At 49.8% G+C, this 26,133-nt stretch overlaps 1 protein-coding gene across 1 annotated transcript in view; it reads right to left on the minus strand.

Annotated features, from left to right (window-relative positions):
* LOC123356631 overlaps window positions 1-26,133 on the minus strand; it is an 871,996-nt gene that overhangs the window by 217,754 nt on the left and 628,109 nt on the right. The window contains 1 exon segment of the mRNA XM_044999988.1: window positions 8,552-9,761. Within this exon segment, the coding sequence (XP_044855923.1) occupies window positions 8,552-9,761 (1,210 nt within the window).

Genomic DNA, 26,133 nt, shown 5'->3' on the forward strand with positions numbered 1-26,133 from the left:
GATGGGGCGAGGGGTGGGGGCCACATCGGGTGCAAGGTCACATGCCACGTCCCCCCTCCCCCCATGTCTGTGAGCGCAGAGTTGCTGTGCAGCCCGGCTGGAAAAAGGAGCTCAGCTCCCTGGACTCTGCAGCTGGCCACGAGCTCCTGGTTCCCAGTGCTGGTTGAGCTCCCTTCTGTGTGCTGGGAGCCAGCCTTCATTTTGTACAACAGCGAGTTGTGGGGCAGGGCTGGGGTGACCAGATCATGTCCCCATTTTATAGGACAGGCCTGGTTTTGGGGTCTTTTTCTTATCTAGGCTCCTATTACCCCCCACCCCCGTCCCGATTTTTCACACTTGCTGTCTGGTCACCCAAGGCAGGGGGGGCAGGGGGAAGGAGGCACTGGGGAGAGAAGGGGGTGGGATGGGGAGGAGATGGAGCAGTGGGGAAGGGGCAGGGGATGGGTAGAGAAGAGGATGGGGAGGCAGGGGCAGGGGAAGAGGCAATGGGGAGAGAAGGGGGTGGGATGGGGAGGAGAAGGAGCAGTGGGGAAGGGGCAGGGGATGGGGAGAGAAGAGGATGGGGAGGCAGGGGCAGGGGAAAGAGGCAATGGGGAGAGAAGGGGGTGGGATGGGGAGGAGATGGAGCAGTGGGGAAGGGGCAGGGGATGGGGGAGAGAAGAGGATGGGGAGGCAGGGGCAGGGGGAAGGAGGCAATGGGGAGAGAAGGGGGTGGGATGGGGAGGAGATGGAGCAGTGGGGAAGAGGCAGGGGATGGGGGAGAGAAGAGGATGGGGAAGCAGGGGCGGGGGAAAGAGGCAATGGGGAGAGAAGGGGGTGGGATGGGGAGGAGATGGAGCAGTGGGGAAGGGGCAGGGAATGGGGTAGAGAAGAGGATGGGGAGGCAGGGGCAGGGGGAAGGAGGCAATGGGGAGAGAAGGGGGTGGGATGGGGAGGAGATGGAGCAGTGGGGAAGAGGCAGGGGATGGGGAGAGAAGAGGATGGGGAAGCAGGGGCAGGGGGAAGAGGCAATGGGGAGAGAAGGGGGTGGGATGGGGAGGAGATGGAGCAGTGGGGAAGGGGCAGGGGATGGGGAGAGAAGAGGATGGGGAAGCAGGGGCAGGGGAAAGAGGCAATGGGGAGAGAAGGAGGTGGGATGGGGAGGAGATGGAGCAGTGGGGAAGGGGCAGGGGATGGGGAGAGAAGAGGATGGGGAGGCAGGGGCAGGGAAAAGAGGCAATGGGGAGAGAAGGGGGTGGGATGGGGAGGAGATGGGGTGGTGGGGAAGGGGGATGGGATGGGGGAGAGAGCCGGGGGGGTTGAATGGGTCATAGGGGTTAAGGGGGAGCCTGTCGGGGTCCAGGGGTGTGGAGAGGGGTTGGGGCAGGCAGGGAGTAGGGGGAGCTGGATGGGTCGGGAGTTCTGGGGGTCCTGGCGGGGAGCGGTTGGATAGGTGTGGGAGTCCCAGGGGTCTGTCTGGGGGCGGGGGTCTGGATAAGGGTTGGGGCAGTCAGGGGACAAGTAGGGGGTAGGATCCTAGGGGGGCAGTTAGGGTGGGGGGGTCTCCGGAGGGGGCAGTCAGGGGACAAGGAGCAGGGAGGCTTAGATGGGGTGGGGTCCTGGGGGCCAGTTAGGGGCAGGGTCCCAGGAGGGGGCAGTCAGGGGACGAGGAGCAGGGGGTTGGGGATTCTGAGGGGGGCAGTCAGGGAGTGGGAGGGAGTGGATTGGGCGGGGTTCCCTGGTTGCACACCCTAATGAAATGTGCTGTGCACGCCTATCTGAACCGTGGTAAGCAGGGGAGTGGTGTGGAGGGTCCCCGGGGACACGGAGCAGCTGAAGTCCCTCAGAGTTAGGGGAACTAGGCAATGCGCAGTGACAGGGTTCACCCCCTGCCCAGATGGGGCTGAGGGAATCAGCATTGACTGGGGGCTGAGGGCTGGGATGGGGCTGCAGGGGCAGTAGAACGGGAGGCAGGTTGGGACCGAGGAACCCGGGGAACATTTCAGTCCTTAACACCACAAAACAGAGAAACGCTCCCGAATCTCTCCCAGGGAATTAACATTTCTGTGCAGAAAGCTGAAGGTTGTAAGAGAAAGGAGTGAAACCAAATGGCCAGACGATGGCGCCAGCAGCCTAGGAACGAAAAGCCCCAGGATTTGTGTGTGTGCCTGGGCTCTGGAAAGGGATTTGGTTCCACTCACTGCATTGCTGTGGCTGGGAACATCCCAGGAATGAGCCAGGTCAGTGACCATGACACCGGGTGTGAGGAGGCTTTAATCTGATTCCAACAGAATAATGTTTTCACACCTGAGTTACTAGTGGCAGCTTCCCAAGGGCAGTTCCAGCTGGTTCCTCCCAGAGACGGGTGGGCGGGGAACAGGGAATCTCTCTGGCTCCCACAGTCAGTTCTCCAGGCTTTCTCCCTCCCTCCCCCACACTATCACAGGCCCCCACTAGTAATGAACTAATGGATATAAACTGGCCATCAACAAGCTTAACCTTGAAATTAGGTGAAGGTTTCTAACCACCGGAGGAGTGAAGTTCTGGAGCAGCCTCCCAAGGGGAGCAGTGGGGCAAAAACCCAAAGTGGCTTCAAGACTGAGCTTGATACGTTTCTGGACGGGGTGGTAGGATGGGACTGCCTGTAACGGCATGGGGCTGATCTGTGACTGCTAGCAGGAAATATCTCCAGCGGCCGGAGATGGGACAATAGGTGGGGAGGGCTCGGAGTTACTGCAGCGAATTCTTTCTCAGGTGTCTGCCTGGTGCGCCTTGTCCGCATGCTCAGGGTCTAGCTGGTCACCCTATTTGGGGTTGGGAAGGAGTTTTCCCCAAGGGGAGATTAGCAGAGACCCTGGGGGAGTTCACTGTCCTCTGCAGCATGGGGCAGGGGTCACTTGCAGGTTTAAACCAGTAACTCAAGCAGAGGTTAGGGGTCTATTACAGGAGTGGGTGGGTGGGGTCCTTTGACCTCCAAGGTGCAGGAGATCGGACCAGATGATCACGATGGTCCCTTCTGCCCTTAAAGGCTCTGAGTCCAAAATGGAGAGGGAGGTAAAGGAAACATTTAAAAAAATAAACCAAACATTGTAATGCCAGGATGACTCCAGCAGCTCACTGTATAGTCCCGCCCCTTTCTTCCTCCCCTGGGTGTTGAATGACCTGCTGGGATGTGGGACATTTATCAGTGGAACGGGAGAATTAACTGATACAACGGGACTGAAATTAAACCAATTCCCGGCCAAGAAAAGGGCACATCCTTGCATTGGCCGGGAATTGAACCCAGGTTAACGGCTTGGATGGCAGCTATGCTCACCACTGTACCACCAATGCATCTGGCAGGAGTGTTTCTCCCAGGTGCCACTTATGCCAAAGGACCGTGTGCATTTCACAGACTGAGCCAGAAAGGGGCATGACACACGCATCTTTCAGAACACTGGTCTATTCAGGAAGCTGGAAGCAGGGACTTTCTTCCTGGACCAGAAGATCACTGTAGGGGAAGTCAAAATGCCCATTGTGATCCTGGAAAGCCCCCCTACCCCTTAATGACGTGGCTTATGAAGCCATACACAGGGCATCTTGACAGCAGCAAGGAGCGGTTCAACAACAGGCTGAGCGAGTGCAGCATGACTGTCGTGTGCTTTTGGCCATTTCAAGGCCCGCTGGCGCTGCCTAGATGGAAGGCTGGACCTGGCCCATGGCAATATCCCTCTGCTAATAGCCATGTGCTGTACACCCCAGAATATTTGTGAAGGGAACAGTGAGAGCTTCACTCAGGGCTGGACGGCTGAGGCTGAGCACCTGGAGGCTGAATTTGAACATCCAGAGACCAGGGCTATTAGAGGGGCAGAGTGTGGGGCCATAAGGCTCAGGGATGGCTGGAGGCAGCAATTTGAAGCTAAAAGCCACTAATATTTGTGGCTGTGCCCAGGAGCGCAGTGCTTGGAATGCTAGGAGAGGATTGTGACTGGTGCAGACGATGCACTATAAGGGTTTAAGAGAATTGCGCGTTTCTTTGCAAAGCTGTGTTTGCTTTCAACCCAAAACTATGATTTTATTAAAAGCAACCACCGGCGGAGAGAAAAAAACACCACATCAGCACTGTGGGGGTGGGGGAAGGGAGGGGCCCATGAGGAGATGGGGTCCCGGGATGGTTAAAGATTTGTGTATGTCTAGGTATCATATGCAGCTTAGACTCTGGAGTGCAGTGCAGCAGGTGCTGTACTTCAGCCGGAATAAACTACAGCGGGACGGGTGTCGAGTGCACTGGGCACTGGGCGTTCGCAGGGCTGGACTGTGATGGGGCAGGAGTGGAATGCAGCGGGTACAGACTGGATCCAGGAGGTTGATAAGTGTGTGCTGGCGGTGGCTGGGGGGTGAACGGGAAAGTTTTGCGGCAGCGGCTGCAGGGGAGGGTGGTCGCAGAGCTGCTTGGTGTGCAGTGCTAGTAGCGCCTGCAGCATGCCCGCTTGGCACTCCATCAAGTTTAAAAGCCGCTTCATGGCTTCATTCCAGTGCACCGAGTTCTCCTTTCGGTCCCTCTTCTCGCTGTCCGACCCCTCCTTCAGTTCTTGTTTTTCAGCCACAGAGTGCGTCATGACCTCATGCAGAAAGTTCTCTTTAGTTCTTTAGGGCCGCTTGCTAATTCTGCGCAGCCGTTCAGCCAGTGATAACCCAGAGGGAGGCTGGGATCCCAAGATCATCTCCGTGCAGCCAAAATGCAGCATTTTACAGAAGCAGGATTGTTTGCAGCACACAGACCACTGATGCAGTGATTTAAAGACAGCCACTATTCACATACCCATCACTAACTGGCTAAACCCAGGCAAGCACACGTGAGCCACAAGCCCCCCAAAATGGTAACAGCGGGGGCAGGGGAAACCACTGTTCCAGGACCCTACTGTACACTGGGCATGTGGCTCTTGGGGAGAAACAGCACCCTAGGGGGGGGCCTTATCATCATTCCTCTGCCCACATTTCCCACAGGCTGTGTTCATTATGGAAGATCTCGCTGCTGAGAGCGAGCAGGGACTCAAGGGAGGGTTTCTCCAAGACTGCAGCTTCCCCCCCTGGCTGTTATGTGGGTCGCCTGTGTGCAGCAATGGTCCCCACCGCCCCTCCCGCGACAGCAGAGTAGTGCAGGAAAGTTACCCTTAATGGGGCAAGAAACAGCAGCTCTGCCAAGGAACCTGCGGCAGCGGATTGCCCTGTATCTCCACAAGAGTTTCATGGACATCTCTGGCGCAGATTGCCCTGAAGCGAGGGAGTCAGTCATCACCCCGTTCCGCCGCCCAGACTGGGCATGTGGCGGTACGCACATCATACAGACACAAGCCTGCTTTCTGCAACCCTCCTGCCCCCACGAGCTCACCTCAGTGAGTCCCAAAATCCAAGTCACTTACCAGGGGCCTCCTCTCCTGTTTATGCTTCGCCAAGCTCAGATACCTGTGACTGGCTACCTTCCTCCGGGGAAGAGAAGAACTCCTGGCTGCATGCGTCTCTGACCTCCGACACCTCTTCTGCCTCCGGGTCTCCCTCCGGCGGCCTCCGCCTCCACATCCTCATCCAAGATTTCCTCTTCCTGCCTCGGTCCACTCTCGACTGGCACGTGAGCCACCGAAGTATCCACAGTGGCCTTCGTCCTGGAGGTGGGGTCACCACCGAGTCGCGCATCCAGCTCTTTGTAGAACAGGGAGCTTATGGGTGCAGCACCGGAGCAGTGGTTTGCCTCCCGTGCCATGGAGTAGGCGTTCCACAGCTCCTTCACTTTGACCCTGCCTTGCAGCGTGTCCCGGTCATGGCCCCTTTCCGTCATGCACCGTGAAATCTGTGCATACGTGTCATAATTTCTAAGGCTGGAGCACAGCTGGGACTGGACAGTGTAGCCTGATTTGGGGTGTGTTAGAAGTGTTGATTTAATTTATTGACTTAATTCAATTGTATTTAATTTTAATTGATAATATTAATAATAATTATTATGGATATTAATTAGTATGGATTTAGGCTTGCCAATGTGTTTGATTAGAAGATAAAGTTTGTTTTGAATTAGGCTTTACAGAGTTTATAAAAGGACCTTTGGGGGTAGGACAGGAAGCTCACACTCCGACAGGTATAGTTATAAAGACTTTTTATTAAAATCAATGAAATAATAGGTAAATGGTAAAACAGTTAGAATTACAAAATTATAATTGTATCACAGTTATTCAAGATATCTATATAGATGGTAATACACGATTCTGTGCTGCAAAGCTTTGGTTAATACTCACACCCTGTTTTGATGACCTGGTGTTGAAAGATATCGGATCACACCTTTGGTGGTGCCTCTGGCAGAGGAAACTACTGTCACACCTCTGACAAGGAAGCTAATGCAAAAGTTGTTAAAGCTGTTTACATTGTCGCTGGTACCAACTTATTCAATGATTACAACATATAAACCCATAGGGCAGTTTTCTTTTAATTCCTATTTCCACCCAGTGAGCTTTGTGTGAAGACACATTCTACAATAACCTAGGAGCCTTCCATTTCTGTGAGTTCATTTCTCCCTGGGGCTTCTCCCAGAAGTGTGGGTGGAAGGGCTCTCACAGGACGTGGGAAGGCTGCATCATGAGAAAAACCACCTGTGCTCTATTTTCACACTTGCTAATCCTTCACAGTAGCAGCAGGAGGAGAAGCGATACAAATGCATCAGACGCTAGAGCAAAACTAAGACACCAAACCACAGACTCTGGACTCCGCATTCATGTATCCTGCAGTCTGAACTTGGAATCTGATACATTCCCTCATTGGCTACCATCATTTGCCAGCATGGAAGTGCTTCTTGTCCAACAAGGCAGCCAGATTGGGACCCATGGGAATGGAATGGCTCTGAAGCAATCAGCTGTTTCTCTCTGTGCTTCATGAAACTTTGGATCCAAATGGTAAAAGACAGTTGTGCCCAATTTAATCATGGCGTCCTTCAGGAGTGTGACCAATGCCACTTAACTAGGGAGCAGGTTCTAAAGATAGTTTACCTGGGCCACAGGTCACCGCAGCTCCCATCTCTGGGGTGAAAATCAACCACCACTACCTGCAACTTCTACCTGAGTTCCTGTCACACCTTTGACGTTACTTGGAGTAATTTGACACTTCTCTAGCGTAGAATTCTTCAGCAACCGCACAACAGATCAGTAGCGATAGTGAGGTACAACTCCCCCAACTATGATCTTTTATGTCTTTAATCTGGTGCCACAAATTTAAATTAGGGACTAAATTCAGGTGCGACTTAGAATCCCTGTAAGACACCAAATGTCAGGTCTCTATTAAAAATAGGTATCTTTCTGCAGCTATATCACATTCAACAGGGATTTCATTTTCTACACGTTTGCAGCATCTCCTGGGGGGGAGGTGAAGGGAAATGTCACTTCCATTTTCCCATCCTTGCCTAGACAGGGATTGCATTTCCCAAATAATAGGCAACATGCAGCTGATGAGGAAGGAGATCTCTTCAGGAGCGACCTCCTGCAGGGCCTGGGCCACAACTGCTTTGGGAGCCCAATGCCTGGGTATTTTGCTTAGTTCCAAGTCATTTACTAGAGGATCCTCTTCCCAGCCCTTTAGAAAAAATATTGACCTAACCAATTGAACAACAGGGGGACTGGGATGGTGCTGGGGAATAAGGGAATCCCTCTGACTTACCCTATCTTCCTCTGCTGTTACAGAGGGTGACATTCCCCTAGCCCTGCCCTGTTCCTGCTCTTTCTTATAGTTCAATATATTTTAAGTGATGGAAATGGTAGTAACAATATCTGCTCTGCAGCACAACCTGAAGCAACAGCAGAACAACTGGGACTGAAACAATTTGTTCCCAAAGGGGGAACTTGATGACTAACAATTGCTCTGAAATGGGGGAACAGTATAACCGTGATGCTCAGGGTTTGCTTAGGTCAGGTCACGGGGAAAGCTAATGCCAACCCCTGCACCTGGGCTGCATCTGCTCTACAACTATAATTGTCTTTTTACCCCAAGATCACTAACTTGAGCAGCCAACGCCACGTGCAGCCCTAGAGGATGTCAGGCACAGGTAGTTTTTCCTTGTTGGGATCAAACCTCTCTCCCCACCTGGAGCTGATGAACATTCCTGGCAGGAGGGACACACACTCCTATGACTCAGAAGGAAAGGAGTTGATAGAAAAGATCACAGGACTGACCCCAAAGAAGGTGAGCTGCAAAAGGCAGAAGCAGGCAATTCATCTGGTGGAGCTGAGAGACCACAGTGAAGATCACTATGTGAGAATTAGCAAATGTGATTAAAAAAAAATCTTTTCCCAGCCCTAATCAAGGCATTTGTAACAGTTCTCCAATGTGGATTTTGCCATGTCTAATAAGGTGTGAGCTCTTTTTGAAGCTTTTCCCGCCCTCGGAGCACGTGTAGGGCTTCTCTCCTGTGTGAAGTCTCAGATGTCTGATAAGGTTTGAACAATAATTAAATCTTTTCCCGCACTCAGAGCATCCATAAGGTTTCTCACCCGTGTGGATTCTCTGATGTTTCCTCAGGGCAGAGCTGTGATTACAGCTTTTCCCACACTCAGGGCATGTGTAGGGCTTCTCTCCTGTGTGGAGTCTCTGATGTGTGATAAGGTATGGACGCTGACTAAAGCTCTTCCCGCACTCAGAGCATCCATAAGGTTTCTCACCCGAGTGGATTCTCTGATGTTTCCTCAGGGTAGAGCTGTCATTAAAGCGTTTCCCGCACTCAGAGCACATGTAGGGCGTCTCCCCTGTGTGGGTTCTCTGATGCGTGATAAGACTTGAATGCTGACTAAAGCTTTTCCCACACTCAGCGCATCCATAAGGTTTCTCACCCGTGTGGATTCTCCGATGTGTCCTCAGGCCAGAGCTGTAATTAAAGCTTTTCCCGCACTCAGAGCATCCATAAGGTTTCTCACCCTTGTGGATTCTCCGATGTGCGCTCAGGCCAGAGCTGTAATTAAAGCTTTTCCCGCACTCAGAGCATGTGTAGGGCATCTCTCCTGTGTGGAGTCTCTGATGTGTGATAAGGCCTGAACGCTGACGGAAAAATTTCCCGCACTCAGAGCATCCATAAGTTTTCTCACCCGTGTGGATTCTCCTATGTGCGCTCAGGCCAGAGCTGTAATTAAAGCTTTTCCCGCACTCAGAGCATGTGTAGGGCTTCTCTCCTGTGTGGAGTCTCTGATGTGTGATAAGGTTTGAACGGTGACTAAAGCTTTTCCCGCACTCAGCGCATCCATAAGGTTTCTCACCTGTGTGGATTCTCTGATGTCTGTTCAGGGTAAAATTGTGCTTAAAGCTTTTCCCGCACTCAGAGCATCCATAAGGTTTCTCACCCGTGTGGATTCTCCGATGTGTCCTCAGGCCAGAGCTGTAATTAAAGCTTTTCCCGCACTCAGAGCATGTGTAGGGCTTCTCTCCTGTGTGGAGTCTCTGATGTGAGATAAGGCCTGAACGCTGACGGAAGCATTTCCCGCACTCAGAGCATCCATAAGTTTTCTCACCAGTGTGGATTCTCCTATGTGCGCTCAGGCCAGAGCTGTAATTAAAGCTTTTCCCACACTCAGAGCATGTGTAGGGCTTCTCTCCTGTGTGGAGTCTCTGATGTGTGATAAGGTTTGAATGGTGACTAAAGCTTTTCCCGCACTCAGCGCATCCATAAGGTTTCTCACCCGTGTGGATTCTCTGATGTCTGTTCAGGGTAAAATTGTGCTTAAAGTTTTTCCCGCACTCAGAGCATGTGTAGGGCGTCTCTCCTGTGTGGATTCTACGATGTACGAGAAGGTCTGAGCTCCGATTGAAGCTTTTCCCGCACTCAGGGCACATGTTGCGTCTCCCTTCCAAGTGGATTCTGTCGCGGGTTATAAGGTCTGACTGGCTACTGAAGTTTTCCTCTGGCGTCTGCTGCGTCTCACAGGCTTTTGCTTTTTCTGGGAGTGCACAACTCCTGGAAACATTCCCTTTGGATCTTCCTGATAACGTTCCATGTGGTTCTACTTGCTCAGCGTCTTCCTGCTGGGGTTTCTCCTCCTCATTCTCACTCACCATCCCATCACCTGATGGGAGACAGAGAGAATCCAGACATAGGTCACTCCCTGTGCCGGAAAGAAAGGAAATCTCAGAGAGAGGAATGGAAAAAGAGATGAACAAACCAAAATATGTGTGGGAGAGATCAAACCTCTCAGGAGCTGATTTTCCCCAAACCCTTCCCCAGAGGAGAGAGGAAGGGATCAGTTTTGGTCTGCATCTCACCAGAACACTCAAGGGAAAGCGAGACCGGGGAGGAACCTGCTGCAAGTTGTCAGTCAGAATAGGAGGGAAGCCATGAGTGACATCTGCCATAATGATTCCACATCTGCAGGGAACAATCCTGAGCTTGGAGAGCTCACAGGGTCTTTGTAGGGCATCCCAAATGTTTCCTGCATTCCCAAACAGTTGTTGAGTTGGTTTAACCAAGTCCTCACCTGTGCAGGCAGCTCTCGGGAGCACTTCTTTCTCAGAGGCCTGGAGGTCCGGGACCCACGGCTCTTCCCCTCGTTCCAGCTGCGAGATCACATCAGGTTTGGAAATTGGAAACCCTACTCCAGGCAAAGAAAAGAAGGGAGGTCAGTGGAATTTGTGGGATACTCGTCACAAAGAATATTCCATGGTTGTAATCCCTGCTCATTTTTAAGCAGTAGAATACCAAGGCCAACTTCCTTGGCTCAAAGTGGCAGAAGAGTTAGTATTATTATTATAAATCATCCTCTCTGGCAATAAATCCCTTATCAATGGTTGTGGTTGTGAAACCCTCCTTTCTTTATTGTCTTATCTTTGTGGTCACCACTTTTACCTTGTTAATCAGTCTGGTTCTCTAAGGGTATGTCTACACTACAAGACTATTTCGAATCAACTTAAGTCGAATTTGTGGAATCGACCTTATGAAGTCGAATTTGTGTATCCACGCTAAATACACTAATTCGACTGTGTGAGTCCACAGTAACGGGGCAAGCGTCGACTTTGGAAGCGGTGCACTGTGGGAAGTTATCCCACAGTTCCCGCAGTCCTCACTGCCGATTGGAATGCTGGGTAGAGCCCCCAATGCTTGCTGGGGGAAAAAATGTGTTGAGGGTGGTTTTGGGTAACTGTCATCATTGAACCGTCAATCCCGCCCTCCCTCCCTCCCTCCCTGAAAGCGCCTGCGGGCAATCTGTTCGTGCACTTTTCTGGTCAGTGACAGCGCGGGCACCACAGCACTGCGAGCACGGAGCCCGCTGCAGTTATGGCCGTTGTCAACTCCTCGCACCTTATCGTCCACCTCTTCCACAGTCAGCTGCTGAGAAATAGGGCTACTTTTCAATGGTGCTGCAAGCACTGGTGGCCCATAGGGGACGTTTTACCAACATCAACGTCGGGTGGCCAGGCAAAGTTCATGACACGCGTGTTTTCAGTAACTCTGGTCTGTTTAGACGCCTGCAGGAAGGTAGTTTCTTCCCGGACCACAAAATAACTCTTGGGGATGTGCAGATGCTTATATTGATCCTCGGGGACCCAGGCTACCCGCTAATGCCCTGGCTCATGAAGCCCTATACAGGCGCCTGGGACAGCGACAAGGAACTCTTCAAGTACCAGCGAGCAGCAAGCAGCGTGACCTGTGACTGTTCAGTTTCTTTACAGAGAAGCTGAACCTGCCCCTGTTTCTTTACCCAGTTACTTTTGACTATCCTCTGCAGTTACATACCCCGTACACCCCGCTTCCCCCACTTCCAACACACGTTTAAAAATAAAATACATGTTCCATTGAAACTTTACAAAGGTTTCTTTATTGATGACTTTGCGTTAAAGGGTTGAAACTGGGACGCAGACTGTGCTGGGTAGGGTGTGCGGTGATGTAAAGACCGCCTCTAAACTCGAGGAATGACAGGCTCCTGCTCCCAGAGCGGTCTGCAGTGCCGGACTGGTTGTTTCAACGGAGCCTGCCATCCCTCCTTTTTGGGACTCTGTGTGCGGGGGCTATGTGGTTTTGTGGCGGAGGAGGACGGATACAGATTCCTCTGCTGCGTGGCTCTGTGGTCCAGGACAGGGACCGCTGCATGAGATCTGTAACCCCCCTCCCGCGCTACAAAGTCACGTACCCCCCCACCCACACAGAACCTACAAACCACCTCCCATACCGACCAGGGTGCCTACTGACTGCACTGTGTGTGTGTGACCTGCTGCTGATCCTGCCCCCGTCTCTGTACCCTGCTAAAGGTGACTGCCCTATGCAATTACCAACCCCCTTCCCCACCCACCCCCCTTCAAACACAGCCTTGTGTAAAAAAGCATGACGGAAACAGTAATTAACAGCAAAGTATTTTTAATAATTAACCAGACAGTCAGGGGATGAAACTGGGATTGGGGCTTGGGTGAGTCACGAAGGGAAGGACTTCTCAAAAGTTAGGGTATGAGAGCTTTTGGGTACTTGAGCACTCTGCTGGGGTGCAGTGACAGTACTCACGGCCCCTGGCGCCCCTCCTTCTGGTTATTTTGGGTGACGGGAGGTATGGGACTTTGTGGCGGGGAAGGGCGGTTGCAGATACACTGCAGGGGGGCTCTGTCCTCCTGGCTGCGGTCCTGCAGAACATCCACAAGGCTCCGTAGCGTCCGTTTGCCGCTTTGATTTTTTGGTAGCCTTGTCTGGGCTCCTTGATTTTCACGCGGCTCTGCGTTGCATCCCGCCTGTATCCTCTGTCTCTCATGGCTTTGGAGACCTTCTCGTAGGTCTTTGCATTCCGTTTTTTGGAGCGCAGCTCCGAAAGCACAGACTCCTCGCCCCACACACCGATCAGATCCAAGACTTCCCGGTCAGTCTATGCTGGGTCCCTCTTTCTATTCAGAGATTGCATGGACACCTCTGCTGGAGAGCTCTGCATTGCTGCTGGTGCTGCTGAGCTCGCCCCGATGTCCAACCAGGAAATGAGATTCAAACTGGCCAGACAGGAAAAGGAATTCAAATTTTCCCGGGGCATTTCCTGTATGGCTGGTCAGAACATCCAAGCTCGGACTGCTGTCCAGCGCGTCAACAGAGTGGTGCACTGTGGGATAGCTCCCGGAGTTACTAAGGTCGATGTGCTTCCACACCTAGCCTAATTCGACATGGCCATGTCGAATTTAGCGCTACTCCTCTCGTCGGGGAGGAGTACAGAATTCGAACTAAAGAGCCCTCTAGGTCGAATTACATGGCTTCCTGGTGTGGACGGGTGCACGGTTAATTCGAATTAACGCTGCTAAATTCGAATTAAAGTCCTAGTGTAGACCAGGCCTAATTGTTTCTATCTGCTGTAAAATTCATGTTGCTAGGTGTGAGTAAATTACGTAGTGGGATATAATTGGTTAGAGAATTATGTTAGGCTATGTTAGAACTGTCAAGTATCGGGGGGTAGCCCTGTTAGTCTGTGTCCACAAAAACAACAAGGAGTCTGGTGGCACCTTAAAGACTAACAGATTTATTTGGGTATAAGCTTTCGTGGGTAAAACAACCTCACTTCTTCAGGTGCATGGAGTGAAAGTTACAGGTGCAGGCATTATATACTGACACATGAAGAGAAGGGAGTTACCTCACAAGTGGAGAACCAGTGTTGACAGGGCCAATTCAATCAGGGTGGATGTAGTCCACTCCCAATAATAGATGAGGAGGTGTCAATTCCAAGAGAGGCGAAGCTGCTTCTGTAATGAGCCAGCCACTCCCAGTCCCTATTCAAGCCCAGATTAATGGTGTTAAATTTGAAAATGAATTTTAGTTCTGCTGTTTCTCTTCAAAGGCTGTTTCTGAAGTTTTTTTGTTCAAGAATAGTGACTTTGAAATCTGTTATAGAATGGCCAGGGAGATTGAAGTGTTCACCTACTGGTTTGTGTATGTTACCATTCCTGATGTCCAATTTGTGTCCTTTTATTCTTTTACGCAGGGACTGTCCGGTTTGGCCAATGTACATGGCAGAGGGGCATTGCTGGCACATGATGGCATATATCACATTAGTAGACGTGCAGGTGAATGAGCCCTTGATGGTGTGGCTGATGTGGTTGGGTCCTCTGATGGTGTCACTAGAGTAGATCATAGAATCATAGAATCTCAGGGTTGGAAGGGACCTCAGGAGGTGTCTAGTCCAACCCCCTGCTCAAAGCAGGACCAAACCCAACTAAATCATCCCAGCCAGGGCTTTGTCAAGCCTGACCTTAAAAACCTCTAAGGAAGGAGATTCCACCACCTCCCTAGGGAACCCATCCCAGTTCTTCACCACCCTACTAGTGAAAAAGTTTTTTCTAATGTCCAACCTAAACCTCCCCCTCTGCAACTTGAGACCATTACTCCTTGGTCTGTCATCTTCTACCACTGAGAACAGTCTAGATCCATCCTCTTTGGAACCCCCTTTCAGGTAGTTGAAAGCAGCTATCAAATCCCCCCTCATTCGTCTCTTCTGCAGGCTAAACAATCCCAGTTCCCTCAGCCTCACCTCATAAGTCATGTGCTCCAGCCCCCTAATCATTTTTGTTGCCCTCCGCTGGACTCTTTCCAATTTATCCACATCCTTCTTGTAGTGTGGGGCCCAAAACTGGACACAGCACTCCAAATGAGGCCTCACCAATGCTGAACAGAGGGGAATGATCACGTCCCTTGATCTGCTGGAAATGCCCCTACTTATACAACCCAAAATGCCATTAGCCTTCTTGGCAACAAGGGCACACTGTTGACTCATATTCAGCTTTTCGTCCACCGTAACCCCTAGGTCCTTTTCTGCAGAACTGCTGCCCAGCCATTCGGTCCCTAGTCTGTAGCAGTGCATGGGATTCTTCTGTCCTAAGTGCAGGACTCTGCACTTGTCCTTGTTGAACCTCATCAGGTTTCTTTTGGCCCAATCCTCTAATTTGTCTAGGTCCCTCTGTATCCTATCCCTACCCTCCAGCGTATCAACCACTCCTCCCAACCACTTAGGGATCTGGGGACAGAGTAGGCAACGAGGTTTGCTACAGAGATTGGTTCCTGGGTTGGTGTTTCTGTGGTGTGGTGTGTAGTTGCTGGTGAGTATTTGCTTCAGGTTCGGGGGTTGTCTGTAAGCGAGGACCTGGCCTGCCTCCCAAGCTCTGTGAGAGTGAGGGATCGTTTTCCAGGATAGCTTACAGATCGTTGATAATGCACTGGAGAGGGGCTGTATGTGATGGCCAGTGGTGTTGTATTAGGTGGAGCCTTTGTGGGAGGTGTGGGATTTACCTGAATAGGCCTAAGGAGACAATCCCAGGTCAGATATTTTGCACCCTCATTTTGAGAGACTAATGAGGAACCACAAGCGGGTGCAATAACGCCACAAGATTCTGAAAGAAGGAAGTCTGGGGCAGGCTCTAGCAATTAGTTTGCTATGCAGTATCTCAGCAGTTGGACGCATTCATATATTGGAATTATTAATAGATCAGTGATGTAAATCATGAGTATTGAGGCTTGATGCTTAATTATGGACTTCCCAAAGGCCAGGTATGGTTTGGGGCAGCTATTGACATTATTGTAATCAGAGCAAAGGAGCAGATATGGTTGTAACGTTATTGATATAAATTGGGACCATATAGAACATGGGTTGGAACCAAGGTCCTGTAGTGACACCAAATCTTAGATAAAGTGGGTCATATAAGGTGTCTAAGACCAGGTTATGGGTTGCTGGTTAGGATTATGCTGTCTGTATGCATGTATCATTTTTAGTTGAAGTTATGAATATTGGCTCTATGCTGTCTGTATTTCAAGTTGGTGCTGTGCTTCTGGGAGACATCCCAGACAAGTTGGTGTTAGCTCTGCCTAGCCTGCTTGATGGCCCATTAAGGACCATCAGCTACACAATTGACCCATGGAGGGAAGGCAGACACGCCTCGTGACTCAGCAAAGTATGCAGGGACTGGCCCATGTGACTCCAGACTCCATTTTGCTGTAATTTTCCACAGTAAGGACAACGAGGTTCTTGCACCTGGAAAAGCCTATATAAGGCTAATGCCTCATCTCCATCTTGTCTTCAATCCTGCTTCTACCTCTGGAGGGACTTTGCTACATGCTGAAGCTCTGCACAAGGGACTGATGACCCATCCCAGTGGGGGATGTTCTCCAGAGACTTGATTTGAACCTGCAGTTTATGCCATCACTGCTGCAAGCCTGAACTAAGAACTTTGCCATTACTGGATGTAATTGATTCCATTTAACCAATTCTAGCTCTCATCTCTACCTTTTTCCCTTTATGAATAAACCTTTAGATTTTATATTCTAAAGGATTGGCAACAGCGTGATTTGTGGGTAAGATCTGATGTGTATATTGACCTGGGTCTGGGGCTTGATTCTTTGGGATCGAGGGAACCTTTTTCTTTTATTGGGATGTTGGTTTTCATAACCATTTATCCCCAGGACGAGTGCATTGGTGGTGATACTGGGAGACTGCAATGTCTAAGGGAATTGCTTGTGTGACTTGTGGTTAGCCAGTGGGGTGAGACCGAAGTCCCTTTTGTCTGGCTGGTTTGGTTTGCCTTAGAGGTGGAAAAACCCCAGCCTTGGATTGTGACTGCCCTGTTTGAGCAATTGGTCCTGAATTGGCACTCTCAGTTGGGTCCTGCCAGAACCGCCTCGTCACAATGGTATATCGCCATCCTATTACCATAAGGAAGCAGAGAAAATACCTCTCCTAGTTACCAGTTTTTCATTTTGTCAGGTCCCCGAGACAGTGTAAACGGAAGCAGGGCCTCCCGTCTGATGGGCTCCCTTGCGCCTCGATCTTTGTTTCCAATGGTGTCCATAGCTTGTAAGTCCGCACCGTGCAAGACCCTCTTTACTATACTTCTCTGACTCTAATCGTTACGAGTATTGAGCCTTGCCTATGATTTCAATTAGAACTGTCTGTATTAAATCAAGTTTCTGTGTGTTTCACCCAATTTCATCTCCTCCATTAACGGTGAGTAGCCATGTACCAGGGCGAGCTGCACCCCAACACGTCATCTTATCGGTGTAAACACTGTCCAGGCTACACCACCAGCCTGTGGCATCATCAACAAAGTGCCCATTTGTGCCTGGGAAGGGGCCCTGCTCTGGGCAGGAGGATGCAGCAAGGACTCAGGGTCGGTGGCCGGGGTCGCTGTGCACAGAGATGGGGAGGTTATACGGGGAGGGGGGTAATGAGTGGGAGAGGAGGTCAAGAGTTAAAATAATAATATTGGGGGGGGGGAATGTATAATGAAGTGAAACTGAACAGAAATAAAACTGGAGTGGAGGCTCTAAAGCAACAAGGCTTGGGCAGGGATTCGGGGTTAAAGGTCTGGGATCCCCACAGCTCTAGATCCCCAAACCTCTCCTCCCTCCCACTGACCCACCCAGGCCACTTCCCGGGTGCCCTTCCCCCACACTCCCCTCCCCTTCTTCCCATTACTCTCAGCCGGCACCACCTCCCGGCACCTTGGGAGCTTCTTGTGTTCACTCCTCGTCTCTCACAACCTCCTCCCTCCCTGCTGCTGCTTAGCTCTAACCCTGCACACACCCTCCCCGTGTCCTGGCACCCCAGAATTACCTACTCCCCCCTTCTCCTCCCCTCCCACGGCTCTGTTCTCCCTTCACCCGTGGGGTCCTGAATGGGAACATTATTCGCTCTCCTATCGAAAGAGGAGCTCATCTGACTGCCACACAAGCCAGGCATGAGTCATACACCTATTTACTCAATTTAGAATTCTACAGGCGGCATATTTTCCTCTTACACTAAGGAAAAGGCATGAAAGCTACAGTGATTAATGTAGTTATTAATGCATCCAATAAGGATACATTCGATGCAATTTTCAAATGTCTGACGGCACCAAATAGGCACATGTCCAAAAATTATACTAGTGGGTGGGAGATGAGGCAAAAATAGGGGGACAAGGAAACTTGTCAAAACTTGGATGATGAATAAAGGTATAAAGTTATTACTGCTCAGGTTCTTTAGAGACTCCACAGCTTCTAATAACCCAGGGGACAGGACTCCTTACCCAGCGAGGTCACATTCTCGTAGTTCTCCTGCATAACGTCTCTGTAGAGGGCTCTCTGAGCGGGGTCCAGCAGAGCCCCCTCTCCCCTGGTGAAATACACAGCCACCTCCTCGAAGGTCACCGGCCCCTGAAAGAGCAAGAGTCCAACACTCAGGACCTGCTGCCCCACTCACCGCCCCACTATTCACGGAACAGCAGCACCAGGTAAATTGAGGCTCCGGGAAGCCCATGTTAACAGAGTCCCACCCCACTTTGCTTAGAGCATCCAGGAGGCATCAGAGGGTAGAAAGAGAGAATCTTTGTGTCTCCCAGCTGACAGACGGAGGCAGGGTCGTCACATTTATCACATACCCACTAGCCAGAGCTTGATACAGGAGATGGGGCTGTCTCTGGACCCTGCTGGTGGCTCCCTGGTAGGAATCCCAACACTCTCCAAATAAAATATATAGAAGAAAGGGGAAGTCAATAGTAAAGACTATAAGTTAGAAGGTCAGAATTGTAGAAAATTGGTAAGGGAAGCTATCAGAAATCAATGATCAATCAATGAAAATAAGAAGGAAGTTTTTAAAAGTATATTAAGTACAAAATTAATCCTAACAATGGTAGTGGTAAATTACTAGATGGAAATGGCAGAATTATCAAAAATAATGCAGAAGAGGTAAAAGTGTTCAATAAATACTTCTCTCCTGGATTTGGAGAAAAACAGATGATGTAACTCATATCATAAGATGTTGACGACGACACTTTCCATTCCAACAACAACTCATGAGTATGTTAAACAGCAGCTATTACAGTTAGATGTGTTTAAATCAGCAGGTCCAGATAACAAGAGTTTTGAGAGACCTGGTGGAGGAGTGTGGTGGACTGTTAATGTTGATTTTCATTAGGACTTGGAACACTGAGGAAATTCCATGAGACTGGAATAAAGCTAATGCTGTGCCAATATTTAAAAAGTGTAAAAGAGATGACCCAGCTAATTACAAGAGTGTTAGTCTAAAATCGATACTGGGCAAGAGAATGGAGCAGTTAGAAGGTCAGAATTGTAGAAAATTGGTAAGGGAAGGTATCTAGAGTGACCAGATCACAAGCCTGCAATATCGCGACACATTGGGGTGCCGTCAGCCCCGCCAATAGTCCGACCCCCACTCCTCCCAGGCTCCCCCCTACTCTGCCCCAGGCTCCGCTCCCCCGTTCAGTCCCCCCCCACTGTGCCTTTCCTCATCCCCCAGCCTGCTGCTGGCTTGCTGCGTCCCTCCTCAGTCCCCACCCACCCCTCTCCTCATCACCCCCCCCGCCCGCCACTCTCCTCTTCACCCCCCCGCCACTCACCGATGGTGCCCACTTCCTGTCTGCCGGGTGGGTGCTCACCTGCCCCAGCACAACTCTCACCCCCCCTCATTACACCCCCTCCCCCCGAGTCCCCACCCCTGGCCTGCTTCCTCTCCGCCTCCTCCCCCGAGCGTGCTGGATCCCTGCTCCTCCCCCTCCCTCCCGGAAAGTCCAACCCACACCAAACAGCTGTTAGGCAGCGGGAAGTACCGGGAGGGAGGGGGAGGAGCGGGGACGCGGCCTGCTGCGGGAGGGAGAAGGAGGCAAGGAGTGGGGAACTCGCCGCCTCCTTATCTGATTATTGGGACAATTGGTGTCCCGATCATACATCAATCGGGACGCGGGACAAAGGGTTAAATATCAGGACAGTCCCGATTTTATCGGGACATCTGGTCACCCTAAAGCTATCAGAAATCAATGATCAATCAATGAAAATAAGAGGGAAGTTTTTAAAAGTATATTAAGTACAAAATTAATCCTAACAATGGTAGTGGTAAATTACTAGATGGAAATGGCAGAATTAGCAAAAATAATGCAGAAGAGGTAAAAGTGTTCAATAAATGTTTCTCTCCTGGATTTGGAGAAAAACAGATGAAGTAACTCATATCATAAGGTGTTGACGACGACACACTTTCCATTCCAACATTAACTCATGAGGACGTTAAACAGCAGCTATTAAAGTTAGACGTGTTTAAATCAGCGGGTCCAGATAACAAAGACCCGGTGGAGGAGCGTGGTGGACTGTTAATGCTGATTTTAATTAGGACTTGGAACGCTGGGGAAATTCCATAAGACAGGAATAAAGCTAATGCTGTGCCAATATTTAAAAAGTGCAAAAGAGGTGACACATCTAATTACAAGAGTGCAGCAGCTGATACTGGATTTCATTAATAAAGAATTTAAGGAGGGTAATATAATTAGTGCCCATTAACAAAGGTTTAGACACAACAGATTCTGTCAAACTAACTGGATATCCTTACTGGGTGAGATCAAAAGTTTGGTTGCAACTAATAGTATCGATGTAATATACCTAGACTTCGATAAGGCATATGACTTGGTTCAGCACAATATTTTGACTAGAAAACTAGCAAGATACAAAATACACAGGGTATATATTAAATAGATTAAAAACTGGGATTGTAAATGGGGAACCATGGTCGAGTGGATTTATTTCTAGGGGCTTCGCACAAGGATTGGTTCTTGGCTCTGCGCTATTTAACATTCTTATCAATGACCTGGAAGAGGATATAAAATCATCACTGATAAAGTTTGCAGTTGCCACAAAGATTGGGGGTGGGGGTAACTAATGAAGTGTCAGTAGATTCCGGCTCCAGCACTGAGAGCCTGGGAAGTTTTCCCAGCCCTGGCTGGGGGGTTATTTCCTGTTCCACAAAGAGGGGAAGTTCCATTCCCAACTCCTGTGCCTTGAAATTAGGCCCCATCTGACACTACACCCCACATTCAGCATAGTGGTAGGATAGGCCCTGCACCCCTCTTCCTGGGACTCACAGTGACTCTCAGCCAGCCAGTAAAACAGGAGGTTTATTGGACAACAGGAACACAGGATACAGGAGGGCTCGAGTTCAGCGCCAGGACCCCTTACTCTGGCTTTTCTGGTGGTTCAGGGTGTCTGGATTCCAGCATAGGTTCCCCTGAAATCCCACCACCCAGCTCCCAAACCGAAGACTGACCCAACCCTCTCCACTCAGCTCCTTTCCTTTGTCTAGCTACCCGGGGCAGAGGTGTCGACCTCCCCTGCCCCCTGCCTAGCTCATGTTACAGGCTGAATACCTCTCTCTCACCTATCTCCGACACAGACAGCCCCCTGCTCCACCACACCTCTCCCCCCTCGGAGACTGAACTGAGCGGGGTCACTCTGCCCAGTGACCCGGGGAAGTTCAGGGCCCCCTCTCCGGGACAGCGCGTCCGCTATCAGGTTGGCACTTCCCTTCACATGGACCACGTCCATGTCATAGTCCTGCAGGAGCAGGCTCCACCTCAGGAGCTTGGCGTTGGCTCCTTTCATCTGGTGGAGCCAGGTCAGGGGAGTAAAGCTCTCAGGTAGCTTAGCTGGGTGTGTGACGTCACCTGCTGTCGTGTTGGTGATAACAGGGCCTGGAGAGTCTGGCTGAATCTCCGGCAAAGCAGTGTGAGAAGGTCCAGCCCAGCTTGAGGGTTAGAGGGCACAGCGGTTCCCAGAAGCCCCCCACAGTGCACCCCGGGGTGACAACCCATCACACCCTACATTACACAAGTCTCAGCAGGTTTGTCACATCTGGTCCCCTCCCTTTCCCCACCCTAGATAGTTCCTGCCTCCCACCACCTGGAGCAGCTCCCACCCTCCTATGCATTTACTGCTCCTCTCCCTCCAAGCAGAACCCACCACCAGCTCCCTGAGAATCCCTTACCTGAGCCAGCTCCATTGCAGCCATTTCCTTCCCCCTGGGAGGAGGGGATGATCTGGAGCGAAACCTGGATGTTATTCTGTAGCCTGCCAGGGCGAAAAGGGCAAGGCGTGAGAATTCAGACAGGGTTTTTGTCCATTCCACAGAAACAAATGGAAGTGAAAAACCATACTGCTATAGCTGTAGGACATACTGAAATGAAGATACTGACTTTGTCCACTTTGGAACACAAAATGTTTTGGGTAATACGGATGCTCCCCGACTTATGCAATCGTTCCGTGCTGGAACGCCTTGCGTCACTCAAATTTTGTGTAAGTCAGGAACGTATACCCGACCATTATGCAAAAAAAGCAAAAAACTTTCTAGTTTATGGAACTTACGGAACTTTTTCCGTAAGTGCGGATTTGCGTAAGTCGGGTTTGTGTAACCCGGGGAGCATCTGTATCAGGAAACACTACGGTTTTGATACACTCGCTAAAGCAAAGAAAAAGATCACTGTTTGATACTTATCAGCAGGAATGGATACAGTATGTCTCCAGCAGGGTTAAGCCGGAATTGTTACTAGGAGAAATTATTGTCAATATTGCCCATCAACTATTTGTGGAGGCAGAGCTATGGAAAGTCCACTACCAAAATTGGCCATGGGATCTTTCTGGCTACCTACCTCACATTATGGGTCAGTGGGCCGGGAATGAGATGAGATTTTGAACACACGACAGTGTCCAGAGTGGGACCCTCGCAAATGGGTCTCTCTCTCCCTGCCTGCCACCACAGAACCATGCAGTAGGGATAGATGTATCCGGGATGAACTACAAAATATAACCCATGTTGTATATAATGGACAATGCGTACGTGTCATGTCCTGGGAAACAATCTTTTGGAAGGACGACAGCATTAGCCAGCCAGCAGTGGATGAGTGTAGATGCAATGCAAGCATTTTATACACTAATAATCACACATCACCTTCCTAAGCTAGAGAAAACCCAAAGAATTATAATTGCCCCCTTAGTAAATTTCTCCATATCTCTCGGTCTGCTTGGCAAGAGTTAGCTGATCATCTGCTTTTAGGAGCCAAAGTAACGCAGTTTTTGCAGAAAATTCAAAAAGGTGTAGGAAAGCAAGTTCTCCAAATAATATCTACAAATGGAGAAATGATTCAAATTGCTAAGTCAAGAATTGTTCTTGAAGGGTCAAAAGGGGGATATGTAAGAGCAGGATTTTATAATTGTACTAGAAGAATTAAAGTCTGTTTTGATTTAATTCTGCCAGCCCCCTTTTTGAACAGCAGAAAGGACTGACCCTCTGGGACTATGGGATCCTGTTTCCATACGCATTACAAATTAGGCTCTGTTAGTTTTTGTTGTAAGGTTTAGTTAGGAAGAGACAGGATTTTGTAGTGTGTCTATGATAAATAGATTAGAGAAACGTTGAAGGCCTGGGCCCCAATATGAATCGGTTTAGTTATAAGTTTTAGCAAGGCTTAATTTACAATGTCTTTTGCTCAATATAAAATACTGCTGTTTGTGTACCCTTGAAAGTCTCTGTAAAAGACAATTTGTGTGAATGAGGAATGCAGGCACCAGGAAAAGGGAAGGTGTGAAGGCCATTGTTAACCAGATGGTCAAAAAAGGAAGAGTGAAGACACTTAAGGAGACTTCTCGACACCAGAGAACCATCAACGTGCACCCATGATTGCGGAAGGGCAGACTGACGACCCTGAGGTGGAGGCTGGCACCCCTAAAGACAATTGATTAAATCGATCCAGGACAGGATGACCCTCTCGGAGGTGTTTTGGAATGTTAACATCAAAAGATCACACCCATTAAGGACTAACCGGTCACAAACTGACACAGCAAAATCCATAGACTTCAACAGAGAAAAAAGACTATAAGAACAGAGTGCTTTGCCAGGGGACTTTGGGTTCGTCTTGCCACTACACCAGGAGCACTGGATCGCGACTGACAGAGCCCGGCTCCCCTCTGCGACTGAAAAGCATAGGCTAATTGCTGTATTCGCAATAAATGCAGCGTTTTGCCTTCTCCCCTCTAAAAGATCTCGTGAGCTTCTTATAAGCATAACACGTGTGTTGCTCGGTCCATTTCCATGAGACACCTTTTTTTAATAGCTGGTACAAGGGACCTGCAATGGAAGCAAAATTGGGAATGAAATTTCCGTGGTACCCAGTTAAACCCCCAAAAAGGATTTTCAAGGGTCCTGTGGTAAAGGCAACGTTTGGATTGTATCTACGTTCTGTTGGGCCGGGGCCATTAGCTGTGCCTTGGCCGGATCGCACTGCAGCCCTGCTTCCTTTAGGATCTGTCGGAGCCTTTCTAGATGCTCCTTTTTGGTCTGTGCTGTTAAACGCAGGTTAGCTACATCTTGAAATAGAACAGTTGGTTTGGAAAATTGCAACAGTACCTGCCTTATTTGCACATGGAATAAAGCTGGGGAATTTTTATACCCCTGGGGTAAACGTGTCCAGGAATACTGAGCTCCCTGGAAACTAAACGCAAAACGGTCCTGTGAAAGGTGGGCCACTGATCATGTCCAAAAGCTGGTTCTGCTGTCAAGGACAGTAAACCACTTACCTCTGGATTAAAGAACTGGATTAAATTTGGCATCTTGGCCACTGTAGGGGCACAAGTGGGTGTGACCTGACTTAGGCGTCTATAATTATTGTGAGACGCCAAGAACCATTTTGGTTTTTTACAGGCCAAACAGGGGAATTGGCAGTGGAAGTACATCTACGTAGTCCTCCCTGTGTTTGTAACACTGATTCGTTTTTTCTATATATGTTTTTGATTGTTTTGAGTAAGGATATTGTCTCTGGGCTGATTTATCTCCTCCTTTTACAACTATAGTGACTGCCATACATTCACAGTCAAGTTTCAAGGTCATGCAGATCTTCTTAGAATCATAGAATATCAGGGTTGGAAGGGACCTCAGGAGGTATCTAGTCCAACCCCCTGCTCAAAGCAGGACCAACCCCAACTGAATCATCCCAGCCAGGGCTTTGTCAAGCCTGACCTTAAAAACCTCTAAGGAAGGAGATTCCACCACCTCCCTAGGAAACCCATTCCAGTGCTTCACCACCCTCCTAGGGAAAAAGTTTTTCCTAATATCCAACCTAAACCTCCCGCACTGCAATTTGAGACCATTACTCCTTGTTCTGTCATCTGCCACCACTGAGAACAGTCTAGATCCATCCTCTTTGGAACCCCCTTTCAGGTAATTGAAAGCATCTATCAAATCCCCCCTCATTCTTCTCTTCTGCAGGCTAAACAATCCCAGTTCCCTCAGCCTCTCCTCATAAGTCATGTGCTCCAGCCCCCTAAGTATTTTTGTTGCCCTCCCCTGGACTCTCCAATTTTTCCACATCTTTCTTGTAGTCCCAAAACTGGACCCAGTCTCCAGATGAGGCCTCACCAATGTCGAATAGAGGGGAATGATCACGTCCCTCGATCTGCTGGCAATGCCCCTACTTATACAGCCCAAAATGCCGTTAGCCTTCTTGGCAACAAGGGCACATTGTTGACTCATATCCAGCTTCTCGTCCACTGTAACCCCCAGGTCCTTTTCTGCAGAACTGCTGCCGAGCCATTCGGTCCCTAGTCTGTAGCAGTGCATGGGATTCTTCCGTCCTACATGCAGGACTCTGCACTTGTCCTTGTTGAACCTCATCAGGTTTCTTTTGGCCCAGTCCTCTAATTTGTCTAGGTCCCTCTGTATCCTATCCCTACCCTCCAGCGTATCTACCACTCCTCCCAGTTTAGTGTCATCTGCAAACTTGCTGAGGGTGCAGTCCACACCATCCTCCAGATCATTAATGAAGATATTGAACAAAACCGGCCCCAGCACCGACCCTTGGGGCACTCCACTTGATACCGGCTGCCAACTAGACAGGGAGCCATTGATCACTACCCGTTGAGCCTGACGATCTACCCAGCTTTCTCTCCACCTTATAGTCCATTCATCCAGCCCATACATCTTTAACTTGCTGGCAAGAATACTGTGGGAGACCGTAGCAAAAGCTTTGCTAAAGTCCAGGAATAACACAGCCACTGCTTTCCCCTCATCCACAGACCCAGTTACTTCCTCATAGAAGGCAATCAGGTTGGTCAGGCATGACTTGCCCTTAATGAACCCATGCTGACTGTTCCTGATCACTTTCCTCTCCTCCAAGTGCTTCAGAATTGATTCCTTGAGGACCCGCTCCATAATTTTTCCAGGGACTGAGGTGAGGCTGACTGGCCTGTAGTTCCCCGGATCCTCCTTCTTCCCTTTTTTGAACAATTACAGTTTCTAAAGGCTCCGTCTTTCCTATCAGGGGCGGACACTAACAGAGAAGAGGATATTTCCTCCCCCCTTTGCTCTGCTCATTTCATTCTTACCATCACTACTCACTTCCTCTATGATG

The sequence above is a fragment of the Mauremys mutica genome, chromosome 26 (assembly GCF_020497125.1).
Source record: "Mauremys mutica isolate MM-2020 ecotype Southern chromosome 26, ASM2049712v1, whole genome shotgun sequence".
Classification (NCBI taxonomy): Eukaryota; Metazoa; Chordata; order Testudines; family Geoemydidae; genus Mauremys; species Mauremys mutica.